Below are 27,263 nucleotides of genomic sequence, written 5' to 3'. Positions count from 1 at the left end.
TGATGTAGATTCTCGTGCTCTCACAGTTGAAACAGTGCAAGAACATCCACAAGTGCTGTTGAAACGTGGCGTCGTAATCCGAATACTGTATGGTATTAAAACCTGCCCTAAAGTGGAGTTTTTCACTGTACAGATACTGTAAAATACCATCCCTAACGGTATGTATACATTTATTTATTATTAATTCATTTTGTGCAGTGATCTAAACAATAGAATAACTAAGCATCGGGCAGAACTAGCCAATGAGCTGAGTGAACACACTTTAGGTAACCCCCCCCCGCACACACACACACACAAAACCCCTGCTATACAGAAAATGAAGTGCAATATTTTAAAAACAACCCTACTAACATGACAGAAAACAAAAACGAAAAACGCGATAAGGCAGCTTTTGGCATTTCCAGACGGCATATATGCTGTTAATACATTATATCCTTTTGATAAAACACCTGAAAGCTCAAGCGATGCGCGTGCACTAGCAAAGCCGGTTTTGGCGGGAAAGTAGCGTGTGGCGTATAGCGTGTGTCGGCCATTTTCTCTCCCCTCCCACGAGGGGCAAAGTCAGCTCAGTAATGCACAGAAGTGAAGGCATAGGCATGGACCGTGAGTGGCTAATCCTGACGCAGACTGAATACTGTGCGAAACAGTCGAAACCTGATTACCCCACATTCTATGTCCTCACACAGGTCCTCATAACAGACAGGTGCCCGAAAAGCACCATGGGTAATCTCACGATGTGGGCCTCATTCATCACCAAAACCATTGTTGGAATAAAAAGGAATGAGCATACACGCCAACAAAATGATCTAATCCATTCACTTGCTGCATAAGAACACTTTTGAATACAGTCTATTTTCAACCAACTATCGATTTTCCGAGATTGTGTCGGTTAGTATTTATGACGGTCATTTGGCTTGTTGGCTCGGAGCTTCAATTCAGACTGAGCTAGCCAAGATCTGGCAAAGAATAAGATTCAAAAGTTTAGAGACTGAATGTTGGCAAAATCATGGAAAACATTCTACAAAAAGTTATTTCTGAACCAAAATAATGATGATAACACACAAACGAAAAATAATAAGAAAGGAGATTTGGATGATTTTAAGGTAACTGTTTCCGTTCTGCATACGTGTTCTCCCCGTTCTGTGTGGGGTCCGGCCACCGTACGGCCGCGGTGTGCCAGCGGGGGGGGGGCAGCGGGGGCCGACGGAGGACTGACGTCATCAGCCCGTGGACGGAGGCTTTAGTCTGGGCCGCGGGACGTCCAGGGCTCACCTCGCCTCAAACCGACCTGACCTGAAAGCTACCTGAGGGATACCGTTCCTTCCTCCCCTATCGCCCCCCCCTCCCCAAAATCTCCTCATTCCTTAACACTTAAAAAAAACTTTTGCGTTACTTTTGCACTTTTGAGACGCCACTTCCTTCTCCCTTATCCTCTTCTCTTCCTGACGGATAAAAAAAAACGATTCTCCTCAAGGAGGAGAATCCTGCCTCTCTTTTCACCCTCCCTTTCTCATCCTCCTCTTTACCTCCACTTGCTCCCTATTCCCTAACCACATGACTCCTCTCTCCTGGGCTGGGAGGACGCGGCGCGATACAGTCGAGTGTCGAGTAGTGCGGACGCTACGCCTCGTGTTGCCGACGGCGTTCAAAACACTCGGGCGAGCGGCGAGAGAGACTAAAGAGCTATCGCCGTGACGTGGGCGCAGTCGGTACCCGTACCTCGAGAACCCCCCCCTCTCTATACCCCCGACCTCTGACCCCTGACCCCCCCCCCCCCCGTTGGTCACTTGAACTTGGTGGTGCCGACCTGCAGGAGCGTGGGCGTCTGCTCCATGATGCGGACCAGCAGAGTGTCTATGTAGTTCTCCAGGTCTCGAACCTGCGGCTTCAGCCGCCGCAGCTCCACCTCGCGCCGCGACAACAGCGCCGTCTGCCGCTCAAACTCCGCCTTCTGTCTCTCAAGGTCCGCCTCCCGCCCCACCAGCAGCGCCACCAGTTCGTTGTGGGTCAGGTGGAAGTAAGACCCCGCCCCCTCCGTCAGGGACTGCCAATAGGAAACGAGGAAACGGTGTTGAGTGAGAGATGGCGCTTAAGGGCAATATAAACTGTTTGCTTAAAGGTGCCACCAGGTGTCAGTGTGATTAGCGTTACAAGTCATTTTTTAAAATCGACCTCTTCTGACATCACAAGTGGGCGTGTCCACCTAGATGTGTGCTGGATAGATCAGTCTTCTAGCCCTACGCGGTGGACGTTGCTAAATCTATCCATCATACATCCAGGTGGACACGCCCACTTGTGATGTCAGAAGAGGCAGATTTTCAAAACGGCTTGCAACGGCTAATCACACTCACAGCCGCTGGTATAGTATGCAACCTTTAAGGGAAATATAAACGGTTGCCTAACAATGTACGTTCATTTCTGATGCAACACATTTAAAAAATGTTTAATAATGAAAGACATTTAATAAATTACATTAAAAAAAAATACAAATACCACACAACAAACGAAGAGTCCAAACTCAACATTAAAGATAACGACACGACCGGGATTCGAACCGCGGACCTCGGGGCCTCGGGGCCCCTCCCTGACCTCCGACCTACCTTCCTCCTCTCTGGCTCCGCCTCGCTGAGCTGGCTGCTGCGGCCGGGCTGGATGGTGCAGCGCAGCTTCTCCAGCACCGAGCGTCCCTCGGGGCCCCTCCTCTCCTCCGGCCCCTGGGAGCCCGGGGTCAGGGGTCGCACGGGGTGGGGGCTGGCGGGACAACAACCAGGACAGGCGTCAAAAAACAGGGCTACAGGGAGACACGGGGGTGTGTGTGTGTGTGTGTGTGTGAGACCCAGTTGAAGACCACGGAGGAACAAACCCGAGCGCTGACGAGGTTGAAACGTCTCGGAGAAGGAGAGAGAGAGAGGGCACCCCGGGTTAACAATAAAGAAACCACAACGGCAACGAAATGACAGTATTTCAACAGACCACACCCGAGATGGGTAGATTAATTAATGAGACGAGCGTGTGTGAATCGAACACAGGGAGAGGTGTGTTATTACCCCAAGGTGGGAAGAGAGAACGAGAGAGAGAGAGAGAGAGAGAGAGAGAGAGATAGAGAACTAGAGAGAGAACGAGAGGTGGGAAGAGAGAACGAGAGAGAGAGAGAACGAGAGAACGAGAGAGAGAGAGGTGGGAAGAGAGAACGAGAGAGAGAGAGAGGTGGGAAGAAAGAACGAGAGAGAGAGAGAGATAGAGAACTAGAGAGAGAACGAGAGGTGGGAAGAGAGAACGAGAGAGAGAGAGAGATAGAGAACTAGAGAGAGAACGAGAGGTGGGAAGAGAGAACGAGAGAGAACGAGAGAGAGAGAGGTGGGAAGAGAGAACGAGAGAGAGGGGGTCGTTAGGAGGGGGGGGGGGAGCTGAGGACACCAGCCTCCCCCCCCCCTCCCACTTCCTGGTTCTCCGAGGACCTGAGTGAAGGCGCTGGCTGGGAGGGCAGGGGTGTGTGTGTGTGTGTGTGTGTGTGTGTGTGTGTGTGTGTGTGTGTGTGTGTGTGTGTGTGTGTGTGTGTGTGTGTGTGTGTGTGTGTGTGTGTGTGTGTGTGTGTGTGTGTGTGTGTGTGTGTGTGGCCCGTTTTGGGACCAAGAGAAGATAATAACTTGCTAATTGGGCTGGGCATCCGATTGGCCCTCCCTGACCAGGAAACAGGCAGTCAGGAAGACGGAAAAAACAAACAACAACCAGAGGCGAGGAGTGTAGGGCTCCGTCTCCAGCGTGTCCTAGGAGAGCCTTCCGTAGGAGACGCTACACCTTTCAGCATGACACCACCCTGAGATTCAATCATTCCCCAGAGAGACACCTTCCACAAGCAGCAGAGCAGCAGAGAAACCCAGGAGATAAAGGAGGAGGAGGAGGAGGAGGTAGTATTTCCCGAAGAAGAAGAAGATGAAGAGAAAGCGGCTTCTGTTGCTTGGGGGGGGGGGGGGGGGGGGGCGTGTGACCTCACCTGTTCTGCGGTCGCTCCACCTTCTCCACCTTCAAATGCGGCTCGTCGCTCGCATGCGCCACACCCGTCGCATGCGCTTCCTCCGGCGGGGGCGGAGCCTCGGGGGCGGGGCCAGGCGTTGCCGTCGGCAGCGGCAGCGAAGCGGTGACGGAAGCGCTAGGGAGGGAGCAGCGCGCTAAAGGAGCAGGCGGTCCGGCGGGCAGACAGGAAGTAGGAGAGAGGAGGAGGAGGAGGAAGGGGGTACGGGCGGAGTCAGGGGGCCCAGAGGGGTCGGTTGGGCGGAGGGATGGGACCACGCTTGGATCGCTCCCGAAGGAGGTCAGGGTGCGCCCGGAGAGGCCGGTCGCCATGGCGCCCTCGGAGTGGGAGCGTTGGAGCGCGGAAGGGCATTCGGTCTTTGTGGGGGCGGGTGGCGTGTCCTCCGATGGCGCTCCCGCGTTCTGCTGGGTTCCTCCCGCCGGCTGGTCGTCACTTCCATGGTTACGGTTAACGACTGAACCCACGCCAATCTGAATTGGTGTGTCTGAATGGGAACCGAGGTCCTCGACGCTTAAACCGGGTTCAAAACATGTCTCCAATTCTTTAGCCAGACACGTTTCTTCAGACGGAAACAACCCCACTTCCGCCGCCCCTCCGTCGACGTCCGCTGCTCCACACGCGCCTTCTAGTCCCGGAGCGGGCGCGTTCTCCGGGAAGAGGACCCGACTGAGTTCGTCACAGCTCTCGGCTCCGCGCAGCGTGGAGACGGAGCCCCACAGGTCCTCCGACGTTCGACGCTCCACCAGGGAGTCCACCGAGGCCGACGAGGTCGCCGCGGAGGAGTTGTGAGTCAGACACGTCTGGTAGTGCTGGGAGTCGGCGCTGCCGTGCAGGCTGCTGCTGAGGAGGCTTCCCGGGCTGGGACACAACCACCGCCCGCCCGGCAGGGGGTCATCGAAGGCCTGGTCTGGGGACGGCGATGTCCGGCTGGCGATAACGTCGAGGAGCTCCGGCGGTTTTGGGGCGTTCTGGAGGACGAGCTGCTCCTCTGTGTCGCTGACGCCGAGCGTGCTTTCCACGAGGGAGGACTCGTTGAAGACCAGGAGGGGAGCGGTCATCGTCGGGCCGTCTTTCGGACAGAGGAGTCTGGGTGTCTTCGGAGAGCTCTGACGGACGAGCTGACCGTCCAGGCTGCCGGTTCCAAACGGCATCTCCAGGAAGGACGATCCATCACCCAAAAACGAGGTCACCGTGTGGAAGGAAGGGCAGGTGGAAGTTCCTTCGGTTTCCAGAGGGTGTGGCGTAAAAGACTCGTCGTCGCCATCCGCAGCTTTAACAAAGTTCTCTGGCTCGTGAAGATCCCCAAAAGATTCTTGGAGCTCATTTGCTCCCCCCATTGTGGACACCGTGGCTTCTAGTTCTAGCTCTCGGGGAATAGAGGTGTTGGTAGGCATTGACGATAGGTCAGACAGTGGGACATGAGTAGGACCTGGTTCTTTAGACGGTCCATCTCCATGTTGCAAGGAAATCAGGGGTGGTGGGACCAACACCTGATCATCAGCTACCAAATCATCTACCATAGACCGTGGTTTCTCATTCTGATCGCTTACCTGAATTAGATCTCCCTCAACTCTATGATCAGTAACGACAGGGCATGACCAGTCGATGAGCTTATCCTCCGAGTCTTTCAGAAGACCGAGGACGGTCTGCTCAGGCGATTCTTCACTGAGATCCAGGACGCTCTTCGTCTCGACTCCCTCGCCCCAACAAGCGGCCCACTTCTCCGAGGCTGAACAAGAAGATATGCTCGAGAGAGCGTCTTCCTCGGCTAAACTTCCGACTCCGGACGAACTGGGATCGGAGGAGTCGCTGCGGTCCTTCAGCGTCTCGCCCTCACAGGGGATGGAGGGGTTGTGTTCGCACCGGCAGTGCTGACACAGGGCTCCGGGCGTAGTAGTGCGTGTTAAACAATCAGTGTTAGAGGAAGGGTTAGCTAGGTTAGTGACAGTATCCCCGTCGTGATTCTCTGATGAATCTAGGGAGGTGGTTAGCAGCATGCCGGCATTCTGATTGGTCGCTGGGATGGCGGTGGGGAACTGTGCAAACCCATCAGACCAGGGTTCCGGGGCCGTATCCAAAAAGACGTCCGCGGGTTGGGGGGGGGATGCCTGAACCACGTCGGAGTCTTTGAGGGGATCCGGAGACTTGGACGGTTCTTCTTTGTCAGGGTGCCAGAATTCCACGAGAGAACCTTTCGGCGAGTTCTGGGCCGGGGCGTTCTTGGGGTCCGTTGGTCCAGCGGGCTCGTCGTCGGACGACTGCAGCCTGCAGGACACAAACGCCTCGAAGGGATCATCCCACTCCAACTCCGGCGCCGCGGTGCCGACGGAGTTGAAAGGGTTCGGGGACCTCCCGTTCGAAGCCGCCTCCTCCTCCTCGCCTGGGGGAGGATGTGGGAGGGGCCTCCGTTTCAGTCTAGCCAACGCTTCTCCGCCGGCGGTTGCGTCCGAGGCGCCGACCGCGCGTCCCTTTGGGGACGGACGTTCGCGCAGCAGGCCGGGGACGGGGTCGGGGTCCTGGGAGAAGAGGTGAGCTATGGGAGGCCGGGCGCTGGAGAGGTAAGGCAGAGGCGGAGGCCGGGGCATTAGAGGCGGGTCGGAGAGCGCCGCCCCGGAAGAGGAGGGGTTTTGCTGGAGTGTGGAGAAGAAGGGGTTACTGGGTGACATGGGAGCTGGTGGCGGGCTGCACTGGGAGTGGCAGAAGGGGTTAGTGGGGTGCAGTGGGGAGCCCGGGGGGGTTGACCCTGGGGGTGCAGGAGGAGCCCAGGAGCACCAGGATGGGTGTTGGGACGGGGGGGGCACTGAGGGTAGCGGTGGGGAGTGGGACTCGGGGATGGGCCCTAGCTTAGGGGACACCCGGGGGCTGTGGAAGGAATGGAAAGTCCTCCGGGTTAGTGAGGAGCTGTGGTCCGGCTACACCCGGGGTCGGCAGCATCAACTTATCCGCTTAAATCTTCCCAGCAAAACATTAGTCAGTGTTTTATGATTTGGAGGAAGGGGGAGGGTCTTCACCTCGTTGAAAATCAACCAACCACAGAAAGAATTGTAACCTCCGTCTTGGTGGATGTTATCCAACAGATAACAGAGTTTAAACGATAGTCAGCCCCTTTTATAATTCTTCTCAGAAAAGGCATCACTGACATCTACTTTGAGTCATTTAGCCCACTCTTTCACCCAAAGCCACTAACCACTGAGTCAGAGCATAATCAGAGCAAACAATCAAAAAAAAGCAGCGCTGCTCTGATTCCAAGTGCAGCATGCAGCATGAGTAGCTAGCGAAGGGCAGCTAAACAGAGTATCTCAACAGACTTGCTAGTAAGGGGTAGGTAAACACAGCAGCTAGCCAGGGCTAGCTATACACAGTAGCTGTGTATAGCTACATCTGTTCAGACACCTTATCTGATGTTTAGTATCTTTCCAAAACCGAGCCATACTTCGTAGAAGCACACATGTAGTTCCTTTCCCCGAGGTGGATTCTAGTGTTTGGTAAATCTTTAATGATCACCCCTGACTTATCTTTGTTTTGAAAACCTGTGATGTCATGGTCAGATAGAGCGAGAGAGATAGAGAGCGAGAGAGGGTGAGAGACATAGTGATTGCACAGCATGGCTGGAGCCAAGCTGGCCAGGATCCCAAGGCCGGGAGAGAGAACAAGGAGTAAGGCCACTAAAGGCTGGAAGTGTAGATGTCGCAGAAAAAAAAAAACAACCTGCTATGTACTCTGTTTCCAAACAGCTGACCTCGCTTTGATCGGAAAACGCTTCGCTGGTGAGCACACCAATATTTAGTTTCCGTTGTGTGTAGGATTGGAAATACCGGTCAACAACACCCGTGTTCAAATTAAAACCTCGAATGGTCGAATAGCAAGACGGTAAAACAAGAACAGGGGAACGTTTCCTGCTCTCTTGGTAGCTACTGCATCTTTTAGAGCTGGTCTCGGTTCAGCAGCTACACGCCTCTCAGTGGTGCAGGGGAAAGTAGGTTAGTGAAAAACGAATGTCTCAGCACACTAACCTTATGCCGCCGACCGCACACACACACCAGGAACGCACACTTCACAGACGGACAAACACCCACTTCAATCGCATGCACATCTCACCACACACACACACACACACACACACACACGCACGCTATGCATCGACCATCCTTCAACCCCCCCCCCCCCCCCCCAGGGGTCCCCCGTTTTTATTCATTTAAATAATCTTCATTTTGAAAACCGTTCTGTTCCGCTCCGTAAGGGAAGAACGTCGATTTGCTGTTAATATTCTAATAATGTGCAACCTATCCCTTTTTTGTTTTCGCCATTTGTATATGTAGTATATATTTATATTAGTGGTGGGCATAGATTATTTTTTTTAATCTAGATTAATTCCGAAATTAATCTAGATTAATCTAGATTAAAATGGCAAACGGCAAAAAATCTGTTTGTTTACCTTGACAGCGGTCAATTATACTGGGCAATGGTGAATTATCAAATATAATTTACCGCCGGAAGTTGTGAAGTGCCCATGCAAGTGAACGGAGCATAAACAAAAATAATTGACAGCTGAACGTTGGGAAGGCCCATGCAAGTGAATGGAGCAGTCTACAGCATTGAGAAGAGCCGTGTAATAATCCATAATAATGTAAGGTTTAGAAGTTAAATATTTGAAAGTTGTAGAATAAATTAATATAATTTATAATGGAGTTAATATGCTAGCAATGTACTTACAATTTTTAGTCAGTTAATCATTTACATATTTATGTTACACAATTATTACATATTTACATGTTTACATATTTAACACAGTCAGGATATTCTGTTGAATCTGCCTCTCTGATTCCCTCACGTTTACCTCAGTCTAAATTCTAGCTTCTGATTGGTTAGTTCAGTCCGAACAAGGAAGTGTTTGAAAATAGATTAACGGCGATATTTTTTTTATCATGCGATAAAAGTTTCACGTTAACGCAGCCGTTAACGCCGATAACGGCCCACCGCTAATACATATAGGCCTACAGTATTTATGTATTTTTTCTGGAAACCACTTTAGTGTTGGAGAATTCAGCGGCCGAGGAGCTGGGGGCCATCTTGGATCTAATCTTGGATCTAAATGCTAGCTAGCATTTAGATCCAAATGGCCCCCAGCTCCGGAGTAACTGGAGCCCAGCGGCTGAAGAGCAGAGGGCTCCGTTACTTCTGAGGAGCTACGGGCCATCTTTGATTCAAACGCTAGCTAGAGTTTACATCCAAGATGGCTTCAGGGAGAATAGAGGCCAGGGAAGAGAGTTCTAGAGGACATGAGCCTGTTGGACTCCTCGGCGGCCATGTTGGAACACACCAGTTAACAGCTTATCTACTTTTTGCTAATGTGATGAGGTAAAAGTACACACACACACACACACACACACACACACACACACACACACACACACACACACACACACACACACACACACACACACACACACACACACACACACACACACACACACACACACACACACACACACACACGCACACACCTGCCTATTAAATACAGTTCACAACATCCTAACATAAAATCGAAATTACGGAAGGTCTTGCGTGTAAACAAGTCTTCCCTTCTTCCCCACACTCTTTCTCTTGGCGCCACCGTCACCTGAGCAGCAGCGAGGATCTCCGGCTACGAGGTCACACAGGTACAAACACAGACACAGACCTCCATGGACGTCTGAGGCACTATGGCTGCTCTGTTTACGTCGGCCGTCAACTCCCTGTTTCGCCTCTATCCATATGCATGACCTTAATTGTAATTCATCGTCTGTTTGGTGTCTTTACAAACGCCCCACCCGCCCTGACCCCACCCACCCGTCTGCGACCCCAGCGGGGGTGCGCTTGTTTTCCGTCTCACCTTGGCTTGCTGTTGCACTCCTTCGAGCCGAACCAGCCCTTGCCGGTCTTCTCCTGGGGGGCCGCCTCCGACCCGACCCTGCCGCCAGAGTCGCCCTTCTTCTTCTTCTGCTGCTGCTGCTGCTGCTTCCGGTCGTAGCTCTCCCTCGCCGCCCCGGTGGCGCCCGGCGGCGCCGCCGCGCTCCTCGACCGCTCCTCCTCCTCCTCCTCTTCGTCGTCGCCGACCATCGGCCCGCTCTTCTCCAACGCCGCCGCGATGGCCGCCTTCTCGTCCTCGCCGGGCTTGTCGAAGGACCAGCGGCGCCCGTCACCCGCGCCCCCCGCCCCCCTGGGGAGCTCCTCCTCGCGGGGGCTGATGTTCTGCAGGGACACGGAGGTGGGGAGGGGCTTGAGGTGCAGACCCAGGCCCAGGGGGGACGCCTTCGCCGCCGCCGCCGCCGCCGCCGCCGCGGGCGCTAGGGGTTCGCCCGGGCCGGGCTGCGGGGGCGGGGCGTGGTAGGCGTGGTGGACCCCCCCGTTGCGGTACAGGGCGGGCACGGCGATGCTGATCTCGTGGCAGTCGTCGCCGAACTCGCTGTCGTCGGGGGAGAGCTTGGGGGAGGTGTCGGCCGTGTGCTCTGAGGGGGGAGGGAGGAGAACATGAGTGGCGCTGTTGTCGACCAATCGCGGGGCTTTGTCGATTTCTATTCAGTGTTCTGTATTGTGCTGGAGGAATTTGTTTGATAGAAAAAAACGCAAAAGTAATTATAAAGCTGGTGTAAAGCACTCATATTAGTGGAAAAGGTAATTTTCACGATGAATAGTTGCCACCAAACATCATTAGAACAACACATCGAACACACATTGAATTGAATTAGTGTTGACTTTACAGAGAGGTCAGACCTTTGATTGCTTTAACTAAACTTATTTCCACTTTCCAGTTGTTTACAGAATATTACAATGCACCATGGGAACTTTTCAAGAGGTTTGTGAAAATACATTGCAGACAAATTACTTTACAGTCCACTTTGTTTTAATGTGAAGATGCTAGCTGAATGCACAATACAAATTATTGGTGAACATGAGTGAATATTGTGTGATGGCGAACATTGCGGGAGAGTGAAAATGGCGTTAAAATGAACATGGCCTCATGGTGAACATGGGCTAATGGTGAACATGGCGTGAGGTGGTGTGACAGTGAACATGGCGTGATGGTGGACATGGCGTGAGGTGGAGTGACAGTGAACATGGCGTGACGGTGAACATGGCGTGACAGTGAACGCGGTGTGACGGCGAGCGCTCTCACCGGGGCTGTTGTCGGCGGTCAGGTTGCTGCTGTTGCTGGGCGAGTTGGAGAGGTCGGAGACCACCACGCTGATGCCCGCCGTGGGGCTGAGGCTGCCGCCGCGCGACGACGACTCGCTGCTCTCCGAGCCCAGTGAGGTGCTGGAGCGCGTCTCCGACGACTTCCGCAGCTTCCCGCGCAGGAAGAACGTCCTCATCTTGTTCCTCCGGCCCTCTCCACCCTCGTCGTCCTCGTACTCCTCCTCCCCGCCGCCGTCGCTAGGCAACCGGGTGCGCGGCAGCGACCCTCCGCCGCCACCGCCGCCGCCGCCGCCGCTCGGGGGAGGGGTGGGCGCCGGGGCGTCGTCGTCCATGGAGGAGCGCTTCTTGCCGCGCATGCGCTCCTTGAGCTTGCTGAAGGCGGAGTGGCCCTTGTCCTTCATGGCCAGGTGGTACATGCTGGCCGTCAGGTTGTTGCGGGTGAACTGCACCGTGGCCTGCACCTCCCCCCGCTCCTTCTCCTTCTTACCCGTCTTGGAGTTCAGCCGGAACCAGCGGGAGCGCAGGTTGACCCACTCCGCCCTGCAGGGGCACCAAGGGGGGCAAGGGAGGGTCAGTGTACAGGAACAGCAAGGGCAACATAAGAACTACATGGAGCCACTATCGGAACAACAAGAACAACATTTAAACTAAAAGGAACCAAAATAACAACTACATGAACTACGAAAACAACACATCAAGAAATACAGGAACTAAAATAACAACCTACAAACTACAGGAACTACAGGAACAACTACAGGAACTACAATCACAACATTTTAACTACAAGGACCACATTTTAACTACAAGGACAACATTTTAACTACAAGGACAACATTTTAACTACAAGCACAACATTTTAACTACAAGGACATAGGCTCTACAATAACAAAATAGGAACTACTACAAGAACAACTACAGGAACAACTACATGAACTACAAGGACAACAAGGGAAGTGGACCCTCTTGACCGATGGCCTTTGTGGTAGAAAAGGACGACCATACAATACCTACCAAAAAACACATGTAGTGGAATGATGTTTCTGATTGGTTCAAATGGGTGCCCGGCGACGCCCCTTGCCACTGACGTATGACATCACTTGGCAGCCCTTCGAGCCAATCAGAAACCCTGACGTGCTAATTTGTGTTTCCAGGGTTCGGTCATGTTTAAATACGAGGATGTCCTCGGGTCACCCTTCCTTGTAATCAATCGGCCTCAGCGGCGGATCAGACGACACTAAAACAAACAGTTGTACTCTGCTTGTGTTTGACTTTCTTAGCCACACCGGGTTCAGACGTAGACCACATGCTGGTGAAACCTTGACCAGCTATCCCCCAATAACGCCCTGGCCCCATGGTGGTCTAGAACTATAACGATAAAGTGGTCCATTAACGGCTTCTCCACACAGAACCAGACCTGAGGAATATAAAAGCCCCTTTTCTGTCCATCAGAGGCCTCCTTCAAAGTAAGAGTTGCAGGAAGGACTTCTCAGAGTTTCAGTTCCGACCCTTCAGAGATGAAGGTGTCAAAACCGCGCCGCGATGACTCAAAAAAAAAAAAAAAAAAAAAAAAAACCTTTTCTCCGCTAACGGACACAGAAACATAGAAACGAAAGCAGAAAGAATTTCCAACAGTGAAATATTGAATGATTCCGATAAAGAAGGACACCCCCCTTCACCCCCGTCACCCCCCCCCTCCTGGTTTGATTATGTCACTTCCTGTGGAGATGGACTTGGGTAACGCGTTGAACATCCCCACTTCCTGCCAGTTACATGCCAGGCGAAGCAGGGGCGGCCTTTCTGTCTAACTCATTAGCTATCGCCCCCCCCGGCCCCCCGGCCCCCCCACCCAACGACCCTCAGCTCTGACCATGATGTGCTTACATATATATTTATCTATGCACCAGGGACAGTGCAGATTCATCAACATTTCAGTCCCCTCCTCAATGTAAACGTGCCAGTTAGCTAATGAGCTAATCTCCATCTGTACTCCCAGGGCACGTCATTACAAAATGGTGGCCTGATATTATAAATAAACAGTGCTTCAGCAAGCACTACCGCGCCATATATTAAAATACATAAATACATTACAAGGTTAACAGGTGTATGTAAATATAGTGGGAGTATGTAAAGGCATTGGCAGAGATCGGGTTAAAGTTACCGATTTGTATTTATTTATTACGGTTATTAAGATATTGAGTCAGTCAGACACAGAGGGGTGAAAACTGTGCTTTAAATACACTCCTACAAGACATCCGCTCAGACATAATGAGTGTTAAACTCTGAAGCCAAAACATACCTTTCCTTGTGCTGTAGATTAAAAACCCCTGAACCAAAAGGTTGAATCGGTTTCTGCTTATTAATGGAAATATGCCACGGAGCTGCTTCTGGAAAGGTCAAACCACCGGGGGCAGATCAGCCACCTACACAGAGAATAACCCCGCTCACACACTTCCCCCGTCCCTCCTCCTCTCCTAACAACAACATGGGCCGGGCGCCTCTCATTACTCACTGTACACACACACACACACACACACACACACACACACACACACACACACACACACACACACACACACACACACACACACACACACACACACACACACACACACACACACACACACACACACACACACACACACACACACACACACACACACACAGCCTGGAGGACAGATCACCGCCCGAGGTAGAAGAGGGAGGAGGTGGGGGAGGGTGGAGGAGGGAGGAGGTGGAGGAGGGTGGAGGTGGGGCAGCAGACAATGGCCGACTTTAGAGTGAGGCGGGGCGCAGAGCGGAGGAATCTCCCTCTCAATTTTAATTTCTCTATGCCCTGGCCACTCTCTCTTTCTGCCTCTCTCTCTCTCCCTCTCTCTCCCTCTCAGTTTCTTCATCTATTTCTCTCTACCTTCTCTCCTCGTCTCGCAACCTCTCCCTACTTAACCCTCTTGCTACCATCTTCCTCTCTCTCTCCCTCTCCCTCTCCACTTCTCCCTCTGTCTCTCTCCCTCTCCCTCTGTCTCTCTCCCTCTCTCCCTCTCCCTCTGTCTCTCTCCCTCTCCCCCTCTCCCTCTGTCTCTCACCCTCTCCCTCTCCCTCTCCCTCTCTCCCTCTCCCTTCCTCTGTCTCTCTCCCTTCCTTTGCTTCTCCTCTACACTCCCCGGCTCTCATAAATAATACTAAAATAATAATATAAAAAAATAGCGACCATGACTAATAAAGGCGCATTGCTTACAACGGCTTATCTATTTTGGCCCAGGCTTTATGTTGATATTTCAAAACAAAAGCACCAACAGACACATCGCCGGTGTTGAAACACATTACACAAGGCTTTCCATCTACCGAGTCTCACGGCAATGTGTAGAAAAATAACACACCCCACATCCTTATTCTAATCAAAGGCGTAGTCACACAATACTTTACACTACGTCCAACAACAAAGTCTTTCCACACACACACACACACACACACACACACACACACACACACACACACACACACACACACACACACACACACACACACACACACACACACACACACACACACACACACACACACACACAGCCCCGGTGACGCAGCAACCTTTAACCTATGTGACCCCTTAGACCACCCATGTGCCAACTGGCGGTCTCCACCTGCCCTCAACTAATGTCCACTAGCCGGTTAAATAAATAAATGCTAAACATTAGGAGGCAGGTGTTGGGGGGGGGGGGGGGGGGGGGGAAGCAAACCCCACCACCTTCCGCCTAGGAGTAAACACCACCTCAACCTCCTGGGACTCTCTCGGAAACTCGGCCTGAGTGGGAGTCTGCACAGAGGATGTCGGGTGGGGTTCACATTCCAGCGCACCACCCTCATACAGGATGAACACGCGCACACGCACACACAGGGTTTTTTCACATGAGAGAGAAAATAAATAAATAAAATAAAATAAATCTTTATAGCCTTCCATCAGTTCCCAGACACAGATGATGTATATGTGAGCAAGACGGTGTGTGGATGCTTCTGCAGACTAAATATATTTCCTAGAACAGCGATTTCTGCATCCAACCCACACCGGCCTACAAACTGACACATATGACGTGTTTAATTTCACCGTGCATGTGTCTAGTCAGGTGCACCTGCACACGCATCAGCTCAGCACGCAGAAGGAGGCAGCCCGACAAGATGGACGACGCAATCAAACCTGGTTACAGCCAATCCCAGAGGACCTATGCTCGGAGGAACGCGAAACGCAACGCCGACATTTCTTCCACACGCGTTCGCCTCACTGTGACTGCACCGCCTGTGTGTGTGTGTGTGTGTGTGTGTGTGTGTGTGTGTGTGTGTGTGTGTGTGTGTGTGTGTGTGTGTGTGTGTGTGTGTGTGTGTGTGTGTGTGTGTGTGTGTGTGTGTGTGTGTGTGTGTGTGTGTGCGCGCGTGCGCGCTTATTAGAAAACAAAGAAATCCAACCTGTCTACAATCTTCTATTACCACCGGACCTTGGTTTCATTCTTCACAACATGTCGTTGGGGACATCGGATAGTGGAGAAGAGATAAGGCTTTATATAAACATCGCGTGCTCGTCGTCCACTCCCTTTGATTCTTTTAGTTTGTCCCAGTTATTATCAAAGGGGTTTTATTTCTGATGGTTTTATACCTGTAGGATGAAGATTTACCTCCTCCCTTCAAATTCCAAACAGGAAATAACCACAGTGTGATAACCATCGCCGCCCTCTCCCTCACCTCCTCCCACAACCCCCTCTCACTCCCCCATCTTCCTCCCGGGAAGTGAAGGAAAACAATGCCCAGATCTGGTACGGGTCATGCCGGCTTTCCGTTCAGCTGCTGTGGGCGCCTCTGGTCCATAACTCCGCCCTCAAGCCCATAACCCCACCCCTTTGATCCGTAACTCCTCCCCTCCAGTCCATAACCCAGCCCTCAAGCCCATAACCCCACCCCTCTGATCCGTAACTCCTCCCCTCCAGTCCATAACCCCGCCCTCCAGACCTTAACCCCACCCCTCTGATCCGTAACTCCTCCCCTCCAGTCCATAACCCCGCCCTCGAGCCATAACCCCACCCCTCTGATCCGTAACTCCTCCGATCCACACCGTAACCCCACCCCTCTGATCCGTAACTCCTCCCCTCCAGTCCATGACCCCGCCCTCGAGCCTTAACCCCACCCCTCTGATCCGTAACTCCTCCAATCCACACCGTAACCCCACCCCTCTGATCCGTAACTCCTCCCCTCCAGTCCATGACCCCGCCCTCGAGCCATAACCCCACCCCTCTGATCCGTAACTCCTCCGATCCACACCGTAACCCCACCCCTCTGATCCGTAACTCCTCCCCTCCAGTCCATGACCCCGCCCTCGAGCCTTAACCCCACCCCTCTGATCCGTAACTCCTCCGATCCACACCGTAACCCCACCCTCAAGCCCATAACCCCACCCCTCCGATCCCTAACTCCTCCCCTCCGGTTCGGTCAAGCCCATAATCCCACCCTCCAGAGTCCAGACCATGACCCCGCCCCCTCAAGCCCATAACCCTGCCCACTCAAGCCCATAACCCCACCCCTCCGAAACATAACCCCGCCCCTCCGGTCCATAACCCCACCCCCTTGGAATCAACCAGGTTAGCTGCTACGTGGCTAACAACAAACCGAACCCGTCAGATGTCGTAGGATCTGAGCGGTGTTCAGGTCCGGTGGGGGCTGTCTGCAGATAAGCCTCAGCAGATGGTTTCACACGCACACAGAAACCCCCCCAAACCACACCATCTGCTCTCTGACAGTTGAGGGAGAGACCGAGGCGTACTGTACTCCCCGGGGTCGGTCTGAAACTAATCTCGGTTCCCATTTTACGTTTGTTCTATAACTGGAGGCTTTAGAACGCGTTTCCTGCCTCTGTAAAGCATTCCGCACGGACTTGGTGTCGGAAGGCTGCGATGTCAATTAACTCGGCCCGCCTTGCAAAAACATGACAGAAATCTCGTTAGGAAGCAAATTAGTTCCGATCTTTTATAATCGTCTCATTGATCCGCGCATTTTAAGCTCTTCCGCGTTGATTTCATCGATGCACACGATATGACGTCACTCACATCCATAAGGCTGGCTGCCCGAGCCAAGGTCATTAACTCAGAGTCAATGTCCACTTAGGTCACCAAAGTAAAAGCCCTACCAGCAATCCGAGTACCCGATCAGGATCAGCATATAATTAACACAACCCACAATTACACACAATGAGTCCAAACCACTGGTTCACCAACACAGACGGGACCAAACTAGAACCTCCTGTTCTTCTGAGTGTGTGTTGTTCCAAACCCTGGTACACTAGTCAGTGGTTACACTTTACTCTGTAACACTGCAAGGACAAACGCCCACACACCCCAATCCTCCTGAACAAAGACAGTGGACCTTAGCGGTTAGTGGTTAGCTGCAGCCGGGCCACAGAGGACCACTGCATTCCACATCTGGATGCGAGGAGGTCCTCATGCACCACATGCTCCTTCCATACAATAAGCTCTTGTTCTTTCAAAACAAAAGCGCCCCCCCCCTCATGTTCCTACACTAGGGCTGCGATTCCAATACTGACACCTTTGTGTATGTATTATAGGACTATGTGCATATCATAGGCTCCATTTTTCTGACTTTTTTAAAATATGCAGATTTTCTATTCTATACGTGTTTAGATTTTTTTTCTAAATTGGTTCAAATATAGTTTTTCTAATGTCTTTCAAACAAACAACTTCCCCACCCGGCATTCAATAAATAAATAAAAAGAGGAAAATCAAAACAAATTAGAACAAAGAAAAATAAATAAATATTTAAAGGAAGTTAGTTTCCGTAAAACGGTTCCAAAACTGAGCGCCATTTAATCACCCGTTGGCCCGGACCCAGACGCTGTTCATTTGGCTAATTGCTCGGTCAATTTGGTCATGTCCAAGTCGATATCCCTCCTAGCGAACCGCAGAAAATAGATGAACGCTACAGGCTATTACGACATGAGGGCGACTGCAGCACACAACCCGAAGCTCCAGAGTTACCTTGTATTTAATTAGCTCGGTCGAGGGATCACTTTTCATACATTAGGCTAGCATAACGTAGCTTTCAAAAGGCCTCTCTGCGCTACCGTCATAAGCTAATTCGCTACGCTAACGCTGTTAGCAGAGTTTCCAGACATTACCAGGGCCGTTTGGTGAAGGGAAGAGTTTCAGCACCCGAAGATATTATGGGATGGATGCGGAGTCCCGTTTCTAACTGACAGGTGGAGAATGTTGTAGACTCTCTGGTTTCATTTGGACCGGCTCCGACCGCCCATGAGAAGAACAACACGAGGGTCAACGAGAACTGTAGTCAGTCCCAGAGAATCTGACAGTGACAAGACCTTTAAAGAGAGGGAGAGAAGGGAGGAGGACAGACAGACAGGCAGGCAGGCAGGCAGGCAGGCAGGCAGGCAGGCAGGCAGGCAGGCAGGCAGGCAGGCAGGCAGGCAGGCAGGCAGACAGACAGACGGACGGACGGACGGACGGACGGACGGACGGACGGACGGACAGACGGACGGACAGAATGGAGGAGGAGGGCTAGAGAGAGGAGGACAGACGGACGGACTAAGAGAGGTAGAGAAGGAGGGAGGGAGAGAAGAGCTAGAGAGAGAAGGACAGACGGACAGAAGAGGGGGGAGAGAAGGGAGGAGAGCTAGAGGGAGAGGGAGGACAGACAGACAGAGGAAAGTGTAGCGGTTGTTTAGGGTGTTTGATACCAAACCAAAAGGGGTTGGGTTCAATCCTGTGTCCTCAGTCTGGCCTGTAGACACCCAACAGCAAGACACCCCCTAACCCTACCCTGGTCATGTTGAGTCACTTTGGATTAATGTTAAATTAAATAGCAAGACAGTGAAAGAGACACAGAAAGATAGACCAAAGACTGGAGCCCCAGACGGATTTTCTTGAACTATTCATGAAACATAACTCAGTAGAACCAACCGGTGAATGAGAAATCGTTGACTTTGTGTACAGTTGAATTATACATGATTATTATATAACTCATAAGTTGCTAACTATTAACTATGCATGTTCTTCTCAAACGGCGAATAGTCTCTCCTGTGAAGAATCATCTCAGACACTGAGACAACATCATTCTTTACTTTGAACGGTTAAATCATAAATCGTTAGTGTCGCTTGGCTCTCTGAATGACGATATATTTCTTCAGCTCTCCAAGATTGAACATATTTTAAAAGACCGCTCCAGTACAATAAAACGCTTATATTATCTAGTTTGACGACGCTGGCCCCCACGCTAGTGAACCTCTCAATCTAAAATGTTTTCCTCGTAAGCACCGCCCCACCCCCCCCTGTGTGTGTGTGTGTGTGTGTGTGTGTGTGTGTGTGTGTGTGTGTGTGTGTGTGTGTGTGTGTGTGTGTGTGTGTGTGTGTGTGTGTGTGTGTGTGTGTGTGTGTGTGTGTGTGTGTGTGTGTGTGTGTGTGTGTCAATTTGGCATTGACCTCAGCTTCATCAATTCATACCTGCAGTGGTTATCGTCAACAATAGTAATACCATGAATTCGGAATTTCCATCTAAACAAGAACTGATTCACATCGTAAGTGAAGCCATTTGCATCCAAGCTCGCAGGTAAATCAAAAGAAACTCCCTATTCACCGGATTAATCTACATAGTAAACATATTGTTCCATGCATACTTTTCATTCTTCTTCTGCGATTGTCAATTTGATCATGTCGGCCCCGACATCAGATTAACGACACACCTGCTGCCTAGATTTACATTAGAAACTAAACCAAAAGAGTTCCTCATAGCAAGACCCAGACCCCCAAAATAACCCAGCAGGAAGGGCCTGCTTCGAGAGGCACGACTTGATCAAAACGTCTCAGTCGGAACGAGAAATCCAAACTATGCAGAGGTCTGTCCCTCCTGCAGCAGCAGACCTACGCCTCCAGACGCCTGTGATGAGCAGATAGCGCGGAACAGAACGTTCTGGCATCCGCAAGCGCTCCGGAGCGGCGAGGTTCCACCACGAGGTCTGGTGCGCACGTTGTGAGCGAGAGCGGCCTTCGCAAAACAAACACTGCAGATCTGTATCTCACCACCGCGTCTGAAGACAGCGACTCGGCTCTCTCCCTCACGCAGTTGGATGGAAAAGGATTACAGAGTTAGATATTGAGAAGACGGGCGCGGGACAGAGTAGGGGCTAGGAGGCAAGACTTCCAGCTGAAAGGTTATGGGTTTGATCCCCAAAGTCCTCAGCCTGGCTAGAGCCGTCCTCGAGCGAGACAAGACTCAGCGCAACTCGCTTTGGACGAAGGCGTCTGAAGCGCGGAACAATAAATAGATCTTGATCCTGGAAGTGAAAGCGTTCACGGTCACAGAGAAGCAGCAGGGTGGGAAACTACTTCAGAAAGACACGCTCGTCTATAAACAGACGTGTGCTTTTCCCCGTGGCGGCGAGCCACACAGTGCTGCCAACACGGCTGCTCCAAAACCTGTGGGCCCGTGGAGCAGAAACACGAACACTGGTTCTGTTAATGAGTCAGTAGACGCCATGTTGAGTCGCCAGGCTCCCCCCGCCACCACGGATGTCCTTGGCGTGTGTGTGTGTGTGTGTGTGTGTGTGTGGTGTCATGTCGCCCGATCGATCAATATCAGTCAGGGGTCGGCTCACAGAGTATTTTCCACCCAATCAAAAGTTCCTCTACACCTATAGGGTCAGAACAATGTGTCACAGTTGAGGAGAGCTTTATCTAGTTTGTATTGTTATATTACAATAACCTAGATTCTGCATTGCACTTATTGCACACAAACTGCACACACACTTATTGTACGTTGTACGTCCTGGCACTTAATGTACGTACTTATTGTATGTTGTACGTCCTTGCACCTAATAACAGTAGCTAGCATTGTGTAGCATCTTATCCTAGCTATCTGTGTTGATACGGGAAATGGGTTAACCTCACAATTGTTAGAGCTTGGCAGTTGTTTCTATGAACATCCTTACTGTACTGACAGCGAAATATTGTTTATGAAAAATGTTGTAATTCGCTTTGGATAAAAGCGTCTGCCCTTGATGTATATGTAACGACGTACAACTCAGAAGGTCTCCCACCCACCCACCTTGGCAGCCCTCAGCCTTCTCAAACCCTCAAACAATCCACTCAGCGAGAACATCAAACCACAGGAGGGAGACGCCTTGAGAAGGAACAGTAAACGTCCCTCTTGCTCCAGGTCCAAAATATTACAGATATTACAGATTCTACAAGTGTATCGCCAAAGAAAACATTCATGGAGAAACCCGTTTTCTCTGCATCTAACACACACACACACACACACACACACACACACACACACACACACACACACACACACACACACACACACACACACACACACACACACACACACACACACACACACACACACACACACACACACACACACACACACACACACTCCATCGTGCGAGGGCCGTAAGCCTCAGGGAAACGTTTTCTAAACATTGCACCCGAGAAGGGGCCAAGAGTTGGCCCAGGCAGGAAACCTCTTGTTATGCAAGTCTGTCTGTGGGACGGGCGGGCCGGTCTCCAAACTGTAATTTCAGAATCTCATTCCTGTTTTGCAACTTTGAAATGTGAACCGCGGTGCAGCAAGGAGCAGCGAGGTAGCCTAACTAAAATTGCAAGAACGTCTTCACGCCCCCCCCCCCCCCCCCCCCCCCCCCTCCTTCGGACGGGGGGGGGGGGGGGGAGGAGGAGGAGGAGGGTATGTTTGTTCGGGCCGATGGCCGCTCTAAGGGTGGAGACGGAGATGTTATGCCGCGTTCGAGATGCATCCTACACCGCCCGCCCGAGTTGCAAAGTGGGAACTCTCCAACCGTTCTTGCATCATTTCACCGAAGCACGCCCCCTTTTGGTCGGTCCTACTCGGGCTCCGGAGAGTGTACCGAGTTCAGAGAGGTTGACCGTACGACTCGACAAACAATGATGGCTGTGCCAATAATGAGACGTATTTTCTTTGTATTTTTACCACGTTGGTCCTTTTAATGTCTTTTAAATTCTCTTACACACTTAAATTAAATTTCTGCTTAAATCTGGTCCCCTAATTTATGCATTGCACAGTTTTGCTGTGCGTGCAAAGCTGGATACCGTTGAACAGGAAGTAGAAATCTACTTGGGGCAGGATCCTTTAGGGGCGAGGGAGTTCAAAGTTCAAACCCCAACACCGACAAGCTACCCTGTAGGAATTGAGCAAGATGCCCTTACCCAACCTGCTCCTAAACTACCCGTCTATGTACTATCTAACCCCTACCTGCTCTATAAGGACCTCTCTATGTATTGTCTAACCCCTACCTGCTCTATAAGGACCTGTCTCTGTACTATCTAACCCCTACCTGCTCTATAAGGACCTGTCTATATACAGTCTAACCCCTACCTGCTCCTTAATGACCTGTCTCTGTCTAACCCCTACCTTCTCCTAAATGACCCGTCTCTGTACTGTCTACCCCCTACCTTCTCCTAAATGACCCGTCTCTGTACTGTCTAACCCCTTCCTGGTACCTGATGACATGGAACTAAATTTACTGTAAGTCACTTTGGAGAGAAAGTGTCTGTTAAAGTATTTAACAGAAACCATTCCAGCCCGAGGAAGACGGAGAGACCAGAGCCTCTCTTCTCTGAGGACATCAGGACCAGGAGGTGACGAGTCCTGACCCTGAAGACCTAAACCACCTCCTCCTCCTCCTCCTCAATACTGAACCACTTTGACTGTACACACCAGGACTGTACCGTCCTGGCTGGACAGGGCCTCAGAGTCAGTCACACCTCTGCTGACCTCTGACCCCTCAGTGTTCCACGACGCTCAGGACACATGAGGACACACCAGAGTCAGCCACACCACCGCTGACCTCTGACCCCTCCCTGTTCCCCATGGCTCAGGACACATCGGTGTCAGCGGCTCTGTGTCCCTGACCGATTTACCCGACAGGCGACTCTACTCTCCACTTCTAGGGATCTGATTGGATGCAAAACCAGCTGTCCGGAATATATTGTAGAGCTCTACTACAGTGAAATAGAGCAGGGTTATACAGTGGTTAGGGTGTCGCCACTTCCATTCAATGGGGACTGGGTTCGACCCAGAAAGTACAGTCTCCCAGTAGATCAAGATGCCCTTACCGCAACAAGCTGTCTAATGACCGGTATCTGTACTGTCTAACCCCCTACCTGCTCCTTAATGACCTGTCTCTGTACTGTCTAACCCCTACCTGCTCCTTAATGACCTGTCTCTGTACTGTCTAACCCCTACCTGCTCCTTAATGACCTGTCTCGGTACTGTCTAACCCCTACCTGCTCCTTAATGACCTGTCTCTGTACTGTCTAACCCCTACCTGCTCCTTAATGACCTGTCTCTGTACTGTCTAACCCCCTACCTGCTCCTTAATGACCCGTCTCTGTACTGTCTAACCCCTACCTGCTCCTTAATGACCTGTCTCTGTACTGTCCAACCCCTACCTGCTCCTTAATGACCTGTCTCTGTACTGTCTAACCCCTACCTGCTCCTTAATGACCTGTCTCTGTACTGTCTAACCCCTACCTGCTCCTTAATGACCCGTCTCTGTGCCGTCTAACCCCTACCTGCTCCTTAATGACCTGTCTCTGTACTGTCTAACCCCTACCTGCTCCTTAATGACCTGTCTCTGTACTGTCTAACCCCCTACCTGCTCCTTAATGACCTGTCTCTGTACTGTCTAACCCCTACCTGCTCCTTAATGACCTGTCTCTGTACTGTCTAACCCCTACCTGCTAGTAATGACCTGTCTCTGTACTGTCTAACCCCTACCTGCTCCTTAATGACCTGTCTCTGTACTGTCTAACCCCTACCTGCTCCTTAATGACCCGTCTCTGTACTGTCTAACCCCTAGCTGCTCCTTAATGACCTGTCTCTGTACTGTCTAACCCCTAGCTGCTCCTTAATGACCTGTCTCTGTACTGTCTAACCCCTACCTGCTCCTTAATGACCCGTCTCTGTACTGTCTAACCCTGAACCTGCTCCTTAATGACCCGTCTCTGTACTGTCTAACCCCTACCTGCTCCTTAATGACCTGTCTCTGTACTGTCTAACCCCTACCTGCTCCTTAATGACCCGTCTCTGTACTGTCTAACCCTGAACCTGCTCCTTAATGACCCGTCTCTGTACTGTCTAACCCCTACCTGCTCCTTAATGACCTGTCTCTGTACTGTCTAACCCCTACCTGCTCCTTGATGACCTGTCTCTGTACTGTCCAACCCCTGCCTGCTCCTTAATGACCCGTCTCTGTACTGTCTAACCCCTACCTGCTCCTTAATGACCTGTCTCTGTACTGTCTAACCCCTACCTGCTCCTTAATGACCTGTCTCTGTACTGTCTAACCCCCTACCTGCTCCTTAATGACCTGTCTCTGTACTGTCTAACCCCTACCTGCTCCTTAATGACCCGTCTCTGTACTGTCTAACCCCTAGCTGCTCCTTAATGACCTGTCTCTGTACTGTCTAACCCCTACCTGCTCCTTAATGACCTGTCTCTGTACTGTCTAACCCCTACCTGCTCTTTAATGACCCGTCTGTAAACACTGCTAGTGGCGGCAGATACAATCGTCTGCTTGATGTCTAAACACAAATGCTAAACCTCTACAGTCGGCGAGTAATGGCCAGTGAAGGGGGTCGCATATCCTCTACACACAAATCAAACACGCCCAGGCCACTGGTCAAGGGCCCCTCTAAGCACTGGTCAAGGGCCCCTCTATGCGCTTGGTTTGCGTTGTAACCCATCCCTCAGTGTGGCGGGGGTGTGGAGAAGGGTGGGGCTACGCGCTCCACCGTGCACCATCAGGCGTGCTGCTACAGAGGCCTGCCTAGTCAGCAGAAGCTCAAACGGAGAAGAAAGCCAAGGATTTCCTGTCTACGTCAAACTGGAAACAACGACAACTGGGACTGCGTTTGATCTCCCTTCCTGTCCTCTCTCAGACAGGCGATCAGAGAGCGTTGGAGGGTTTCGATTCAGAGGAAACCCCTCCCACTGCTGACCCAGATGAGATGTCCCGTCTCACGACAAAGAAATAACCGACGACGTTCTTCAGAGAATATCGAGGGGTTAGCGATTCGTAGTAGAACCGCGTTGTTCCACTGAGCATCTGCTGGGACCGCACGAGGGACGCCATTGGACCTTTAGAACGCGCTATTGACTCTCCAAGATCCTGCTCCGCGTGTAGACCTGAAGCACACACACGCACACACACACAAACAATAGCGCTGATCCAGCACCCAAGGGTGTCTGTCACCTTCAAGTGACCAGCACCCGGCAGCGATGGGGGTCGGCCACTCCCCTTCCAGTGCCGCTGTGTGTGTGTGTGTGTGTGTGTGTGTGTGTGTGTGTGTGTGTGTGTGTGTGTGTGTGTGTGTGTGTGTGTGTGTGTGTGTGTGTGTGTGTGTGTGTGTCAGTAAGCCAACCTGTCAGGTCAACAGCTCTTCCTAGTTGTCTGAACTCAGTGTTTAGTGTCAATCTCCTCAGGTGACAGGGGGGGCGGGAGACGGGGGGATTCCCAGCGTGATAACCACACCAAAGGCGTGCCAATTTCTGACACGCGAGACTCACCTACTGAACACGTAATTTACCACGTTTTAAACAACATAAAAAACACAGGTCAGACCACTATCTCTTAGACCATGGGGGTATCGGGTTCCCTAGAAAACAAACAACGCCGTGCTAAAAATAACTAGCCGATCTCCCCGACGGCCGAGGAGCGGTCAGATAATCCGGGTATGTGGGCCATGTCGTGATAATCCTAATCCCGCTGTATTCGACATGCATCGGATTTAAAAGGGGCCCTAAACAATCGTCAAACTGCTACACAATACGCATTCAGAAACGCCCCTCCCTGGGTCGAGTTCCCGGGGGAACCGGCGGGCAGGACTATTGTGGACAGGGGGACAGAGTGGGGATGTGTCGGTGACTCTAGTCATGATCTCCGGGCTCCACACTGCCACTAGTTCACCGTGTGCGTGTGGGCGGAGGGGAAGGTGTGTCTGCGCAGCTCTGATGCAGCACAAACCGTCTGACAGCTGGGAGGGAGGGAGAGCACCTCGGGAGAACCACCGTCCACCCGCCACCGCCGGCCCCACCGAGCGGCAGCCGCAGCCGGCAGACTGCGACAAAACAAACACCCGCCTCGGTCGCTTCGTGTGAACCCCGGCGACACATCTCAAACTAACCGTCAAGTTGTAAAGTGCGTTAAAAACACATGAAACCCAATAGCTCGGGACCTACTCGGTCTTCGCGTAGATGTGGTCCTGGAAGGCCTTGTCCAGGGGGATGACCGCCTGGCCCAGGAAGACGTCCAGCCCAATCAGCGCCCGGTGCATGACCGTGAGCACCAGGTCGCAGCTGCCGGGAGGGTAGGCGCCCCGTCCCCCTTCCTCCAGGACCCCCTGCAGCAGCTCGAACGAGCACTCCTCCTTCCACTCTGGCGACGTGGTCTTCTCCACCACGCAGGTGGAGTACTTCTCCTTGCCCACCTGGATGATGGTGTACACGTCGCTGGTGCCGTTCTTGCCCTTGCCCCGCAAGCCCCGTCCCCTGAGCACCGTCACCTGCACGTGCGTGGGGACCCATCTCTGTGGCTGTTCGTCATCCGAGTTTACCGAGGACATGTCCGAGCACCGGCGACGAGGCGGGACGGCGAGGTCACCGGCACGCTCCGGGAGGGGGGGAAGGAGAGGGAGGGGATGGGGATTGGGATGGGGAGGGGGGCGGGTTAGCCCAAATCCGCCGTTACCTCCCGAAAAGCGTCGAGGTGTCAACACGCACGTTAACTCCGCGGCGAGGAGCGGTGCCGCATTGCTGTCGACGTGTCTCTTTAAAGTTCCCGGTGCCGTCGCGGTGCTAGTCGGCGCCCTGTTGTCGTACTTTCTCGCGGTGTTTCGCAGCGGGCGTCTGTCGCATATCGCCGACAGTAGCGCGTGGCTGCTTCTGCTCCTCGCGGCCAAGCGGGCCCCTCTGCAGGCAGCTACGTCACGGCGTCATCCTCTCTCTC

At 52.1% G+C, this 27,263-nt stretch overlaps 1 protein-coding gene across 1 annotated transcript; it reads right to left on the bottom strand.

The window, feature by feature from the left end:
• Window positions 1-1,783: 1,783 nt before the first annotated feature.
• On the bottom strand, window positions 1,784-27,263 carry rab11fip5a (RAB11 family interacting protein 5a (class I)). Its single transcript, XM_056590783.1, has 6 exons — window positions 26,498-27,263; window positions 11,190-11,749; window positions 9,906-10,521; window positions 3,995-6,895; window positions 2,601-2,751; window positions 1,784-2,044 (listed from the first exon to the last, which is right to left on the bottom strand). Exons 1-6 carry the CDS (start codon window positions 26,878-26,880, stop codon window positions 1,784-1,786), a joined length of 4,872 nt encoding a protein of 1,623 aa, XP_056446758.1. The 5' UTR covers window positions 26,881-27,263.

Source organism: Gadus chalcogrammus, chromosome 5 (genome assembly GCF_026213295.1).
Source record: "Gadus chalcogrammus isolate NIFS_2021 chromosome 5, NIFS_Gcha_1.0, whole genome shotgun sequence".
Taxonomy (NCBI): Eukaryota; Metazoa; Chordata; class Actinopteri; order Gadiformes; family Gadidae; genus Gadus; species Gadus chalcogrammus.
This window is presented reverse-complemented; position numbering and strand designations above follow the sequence as displayed.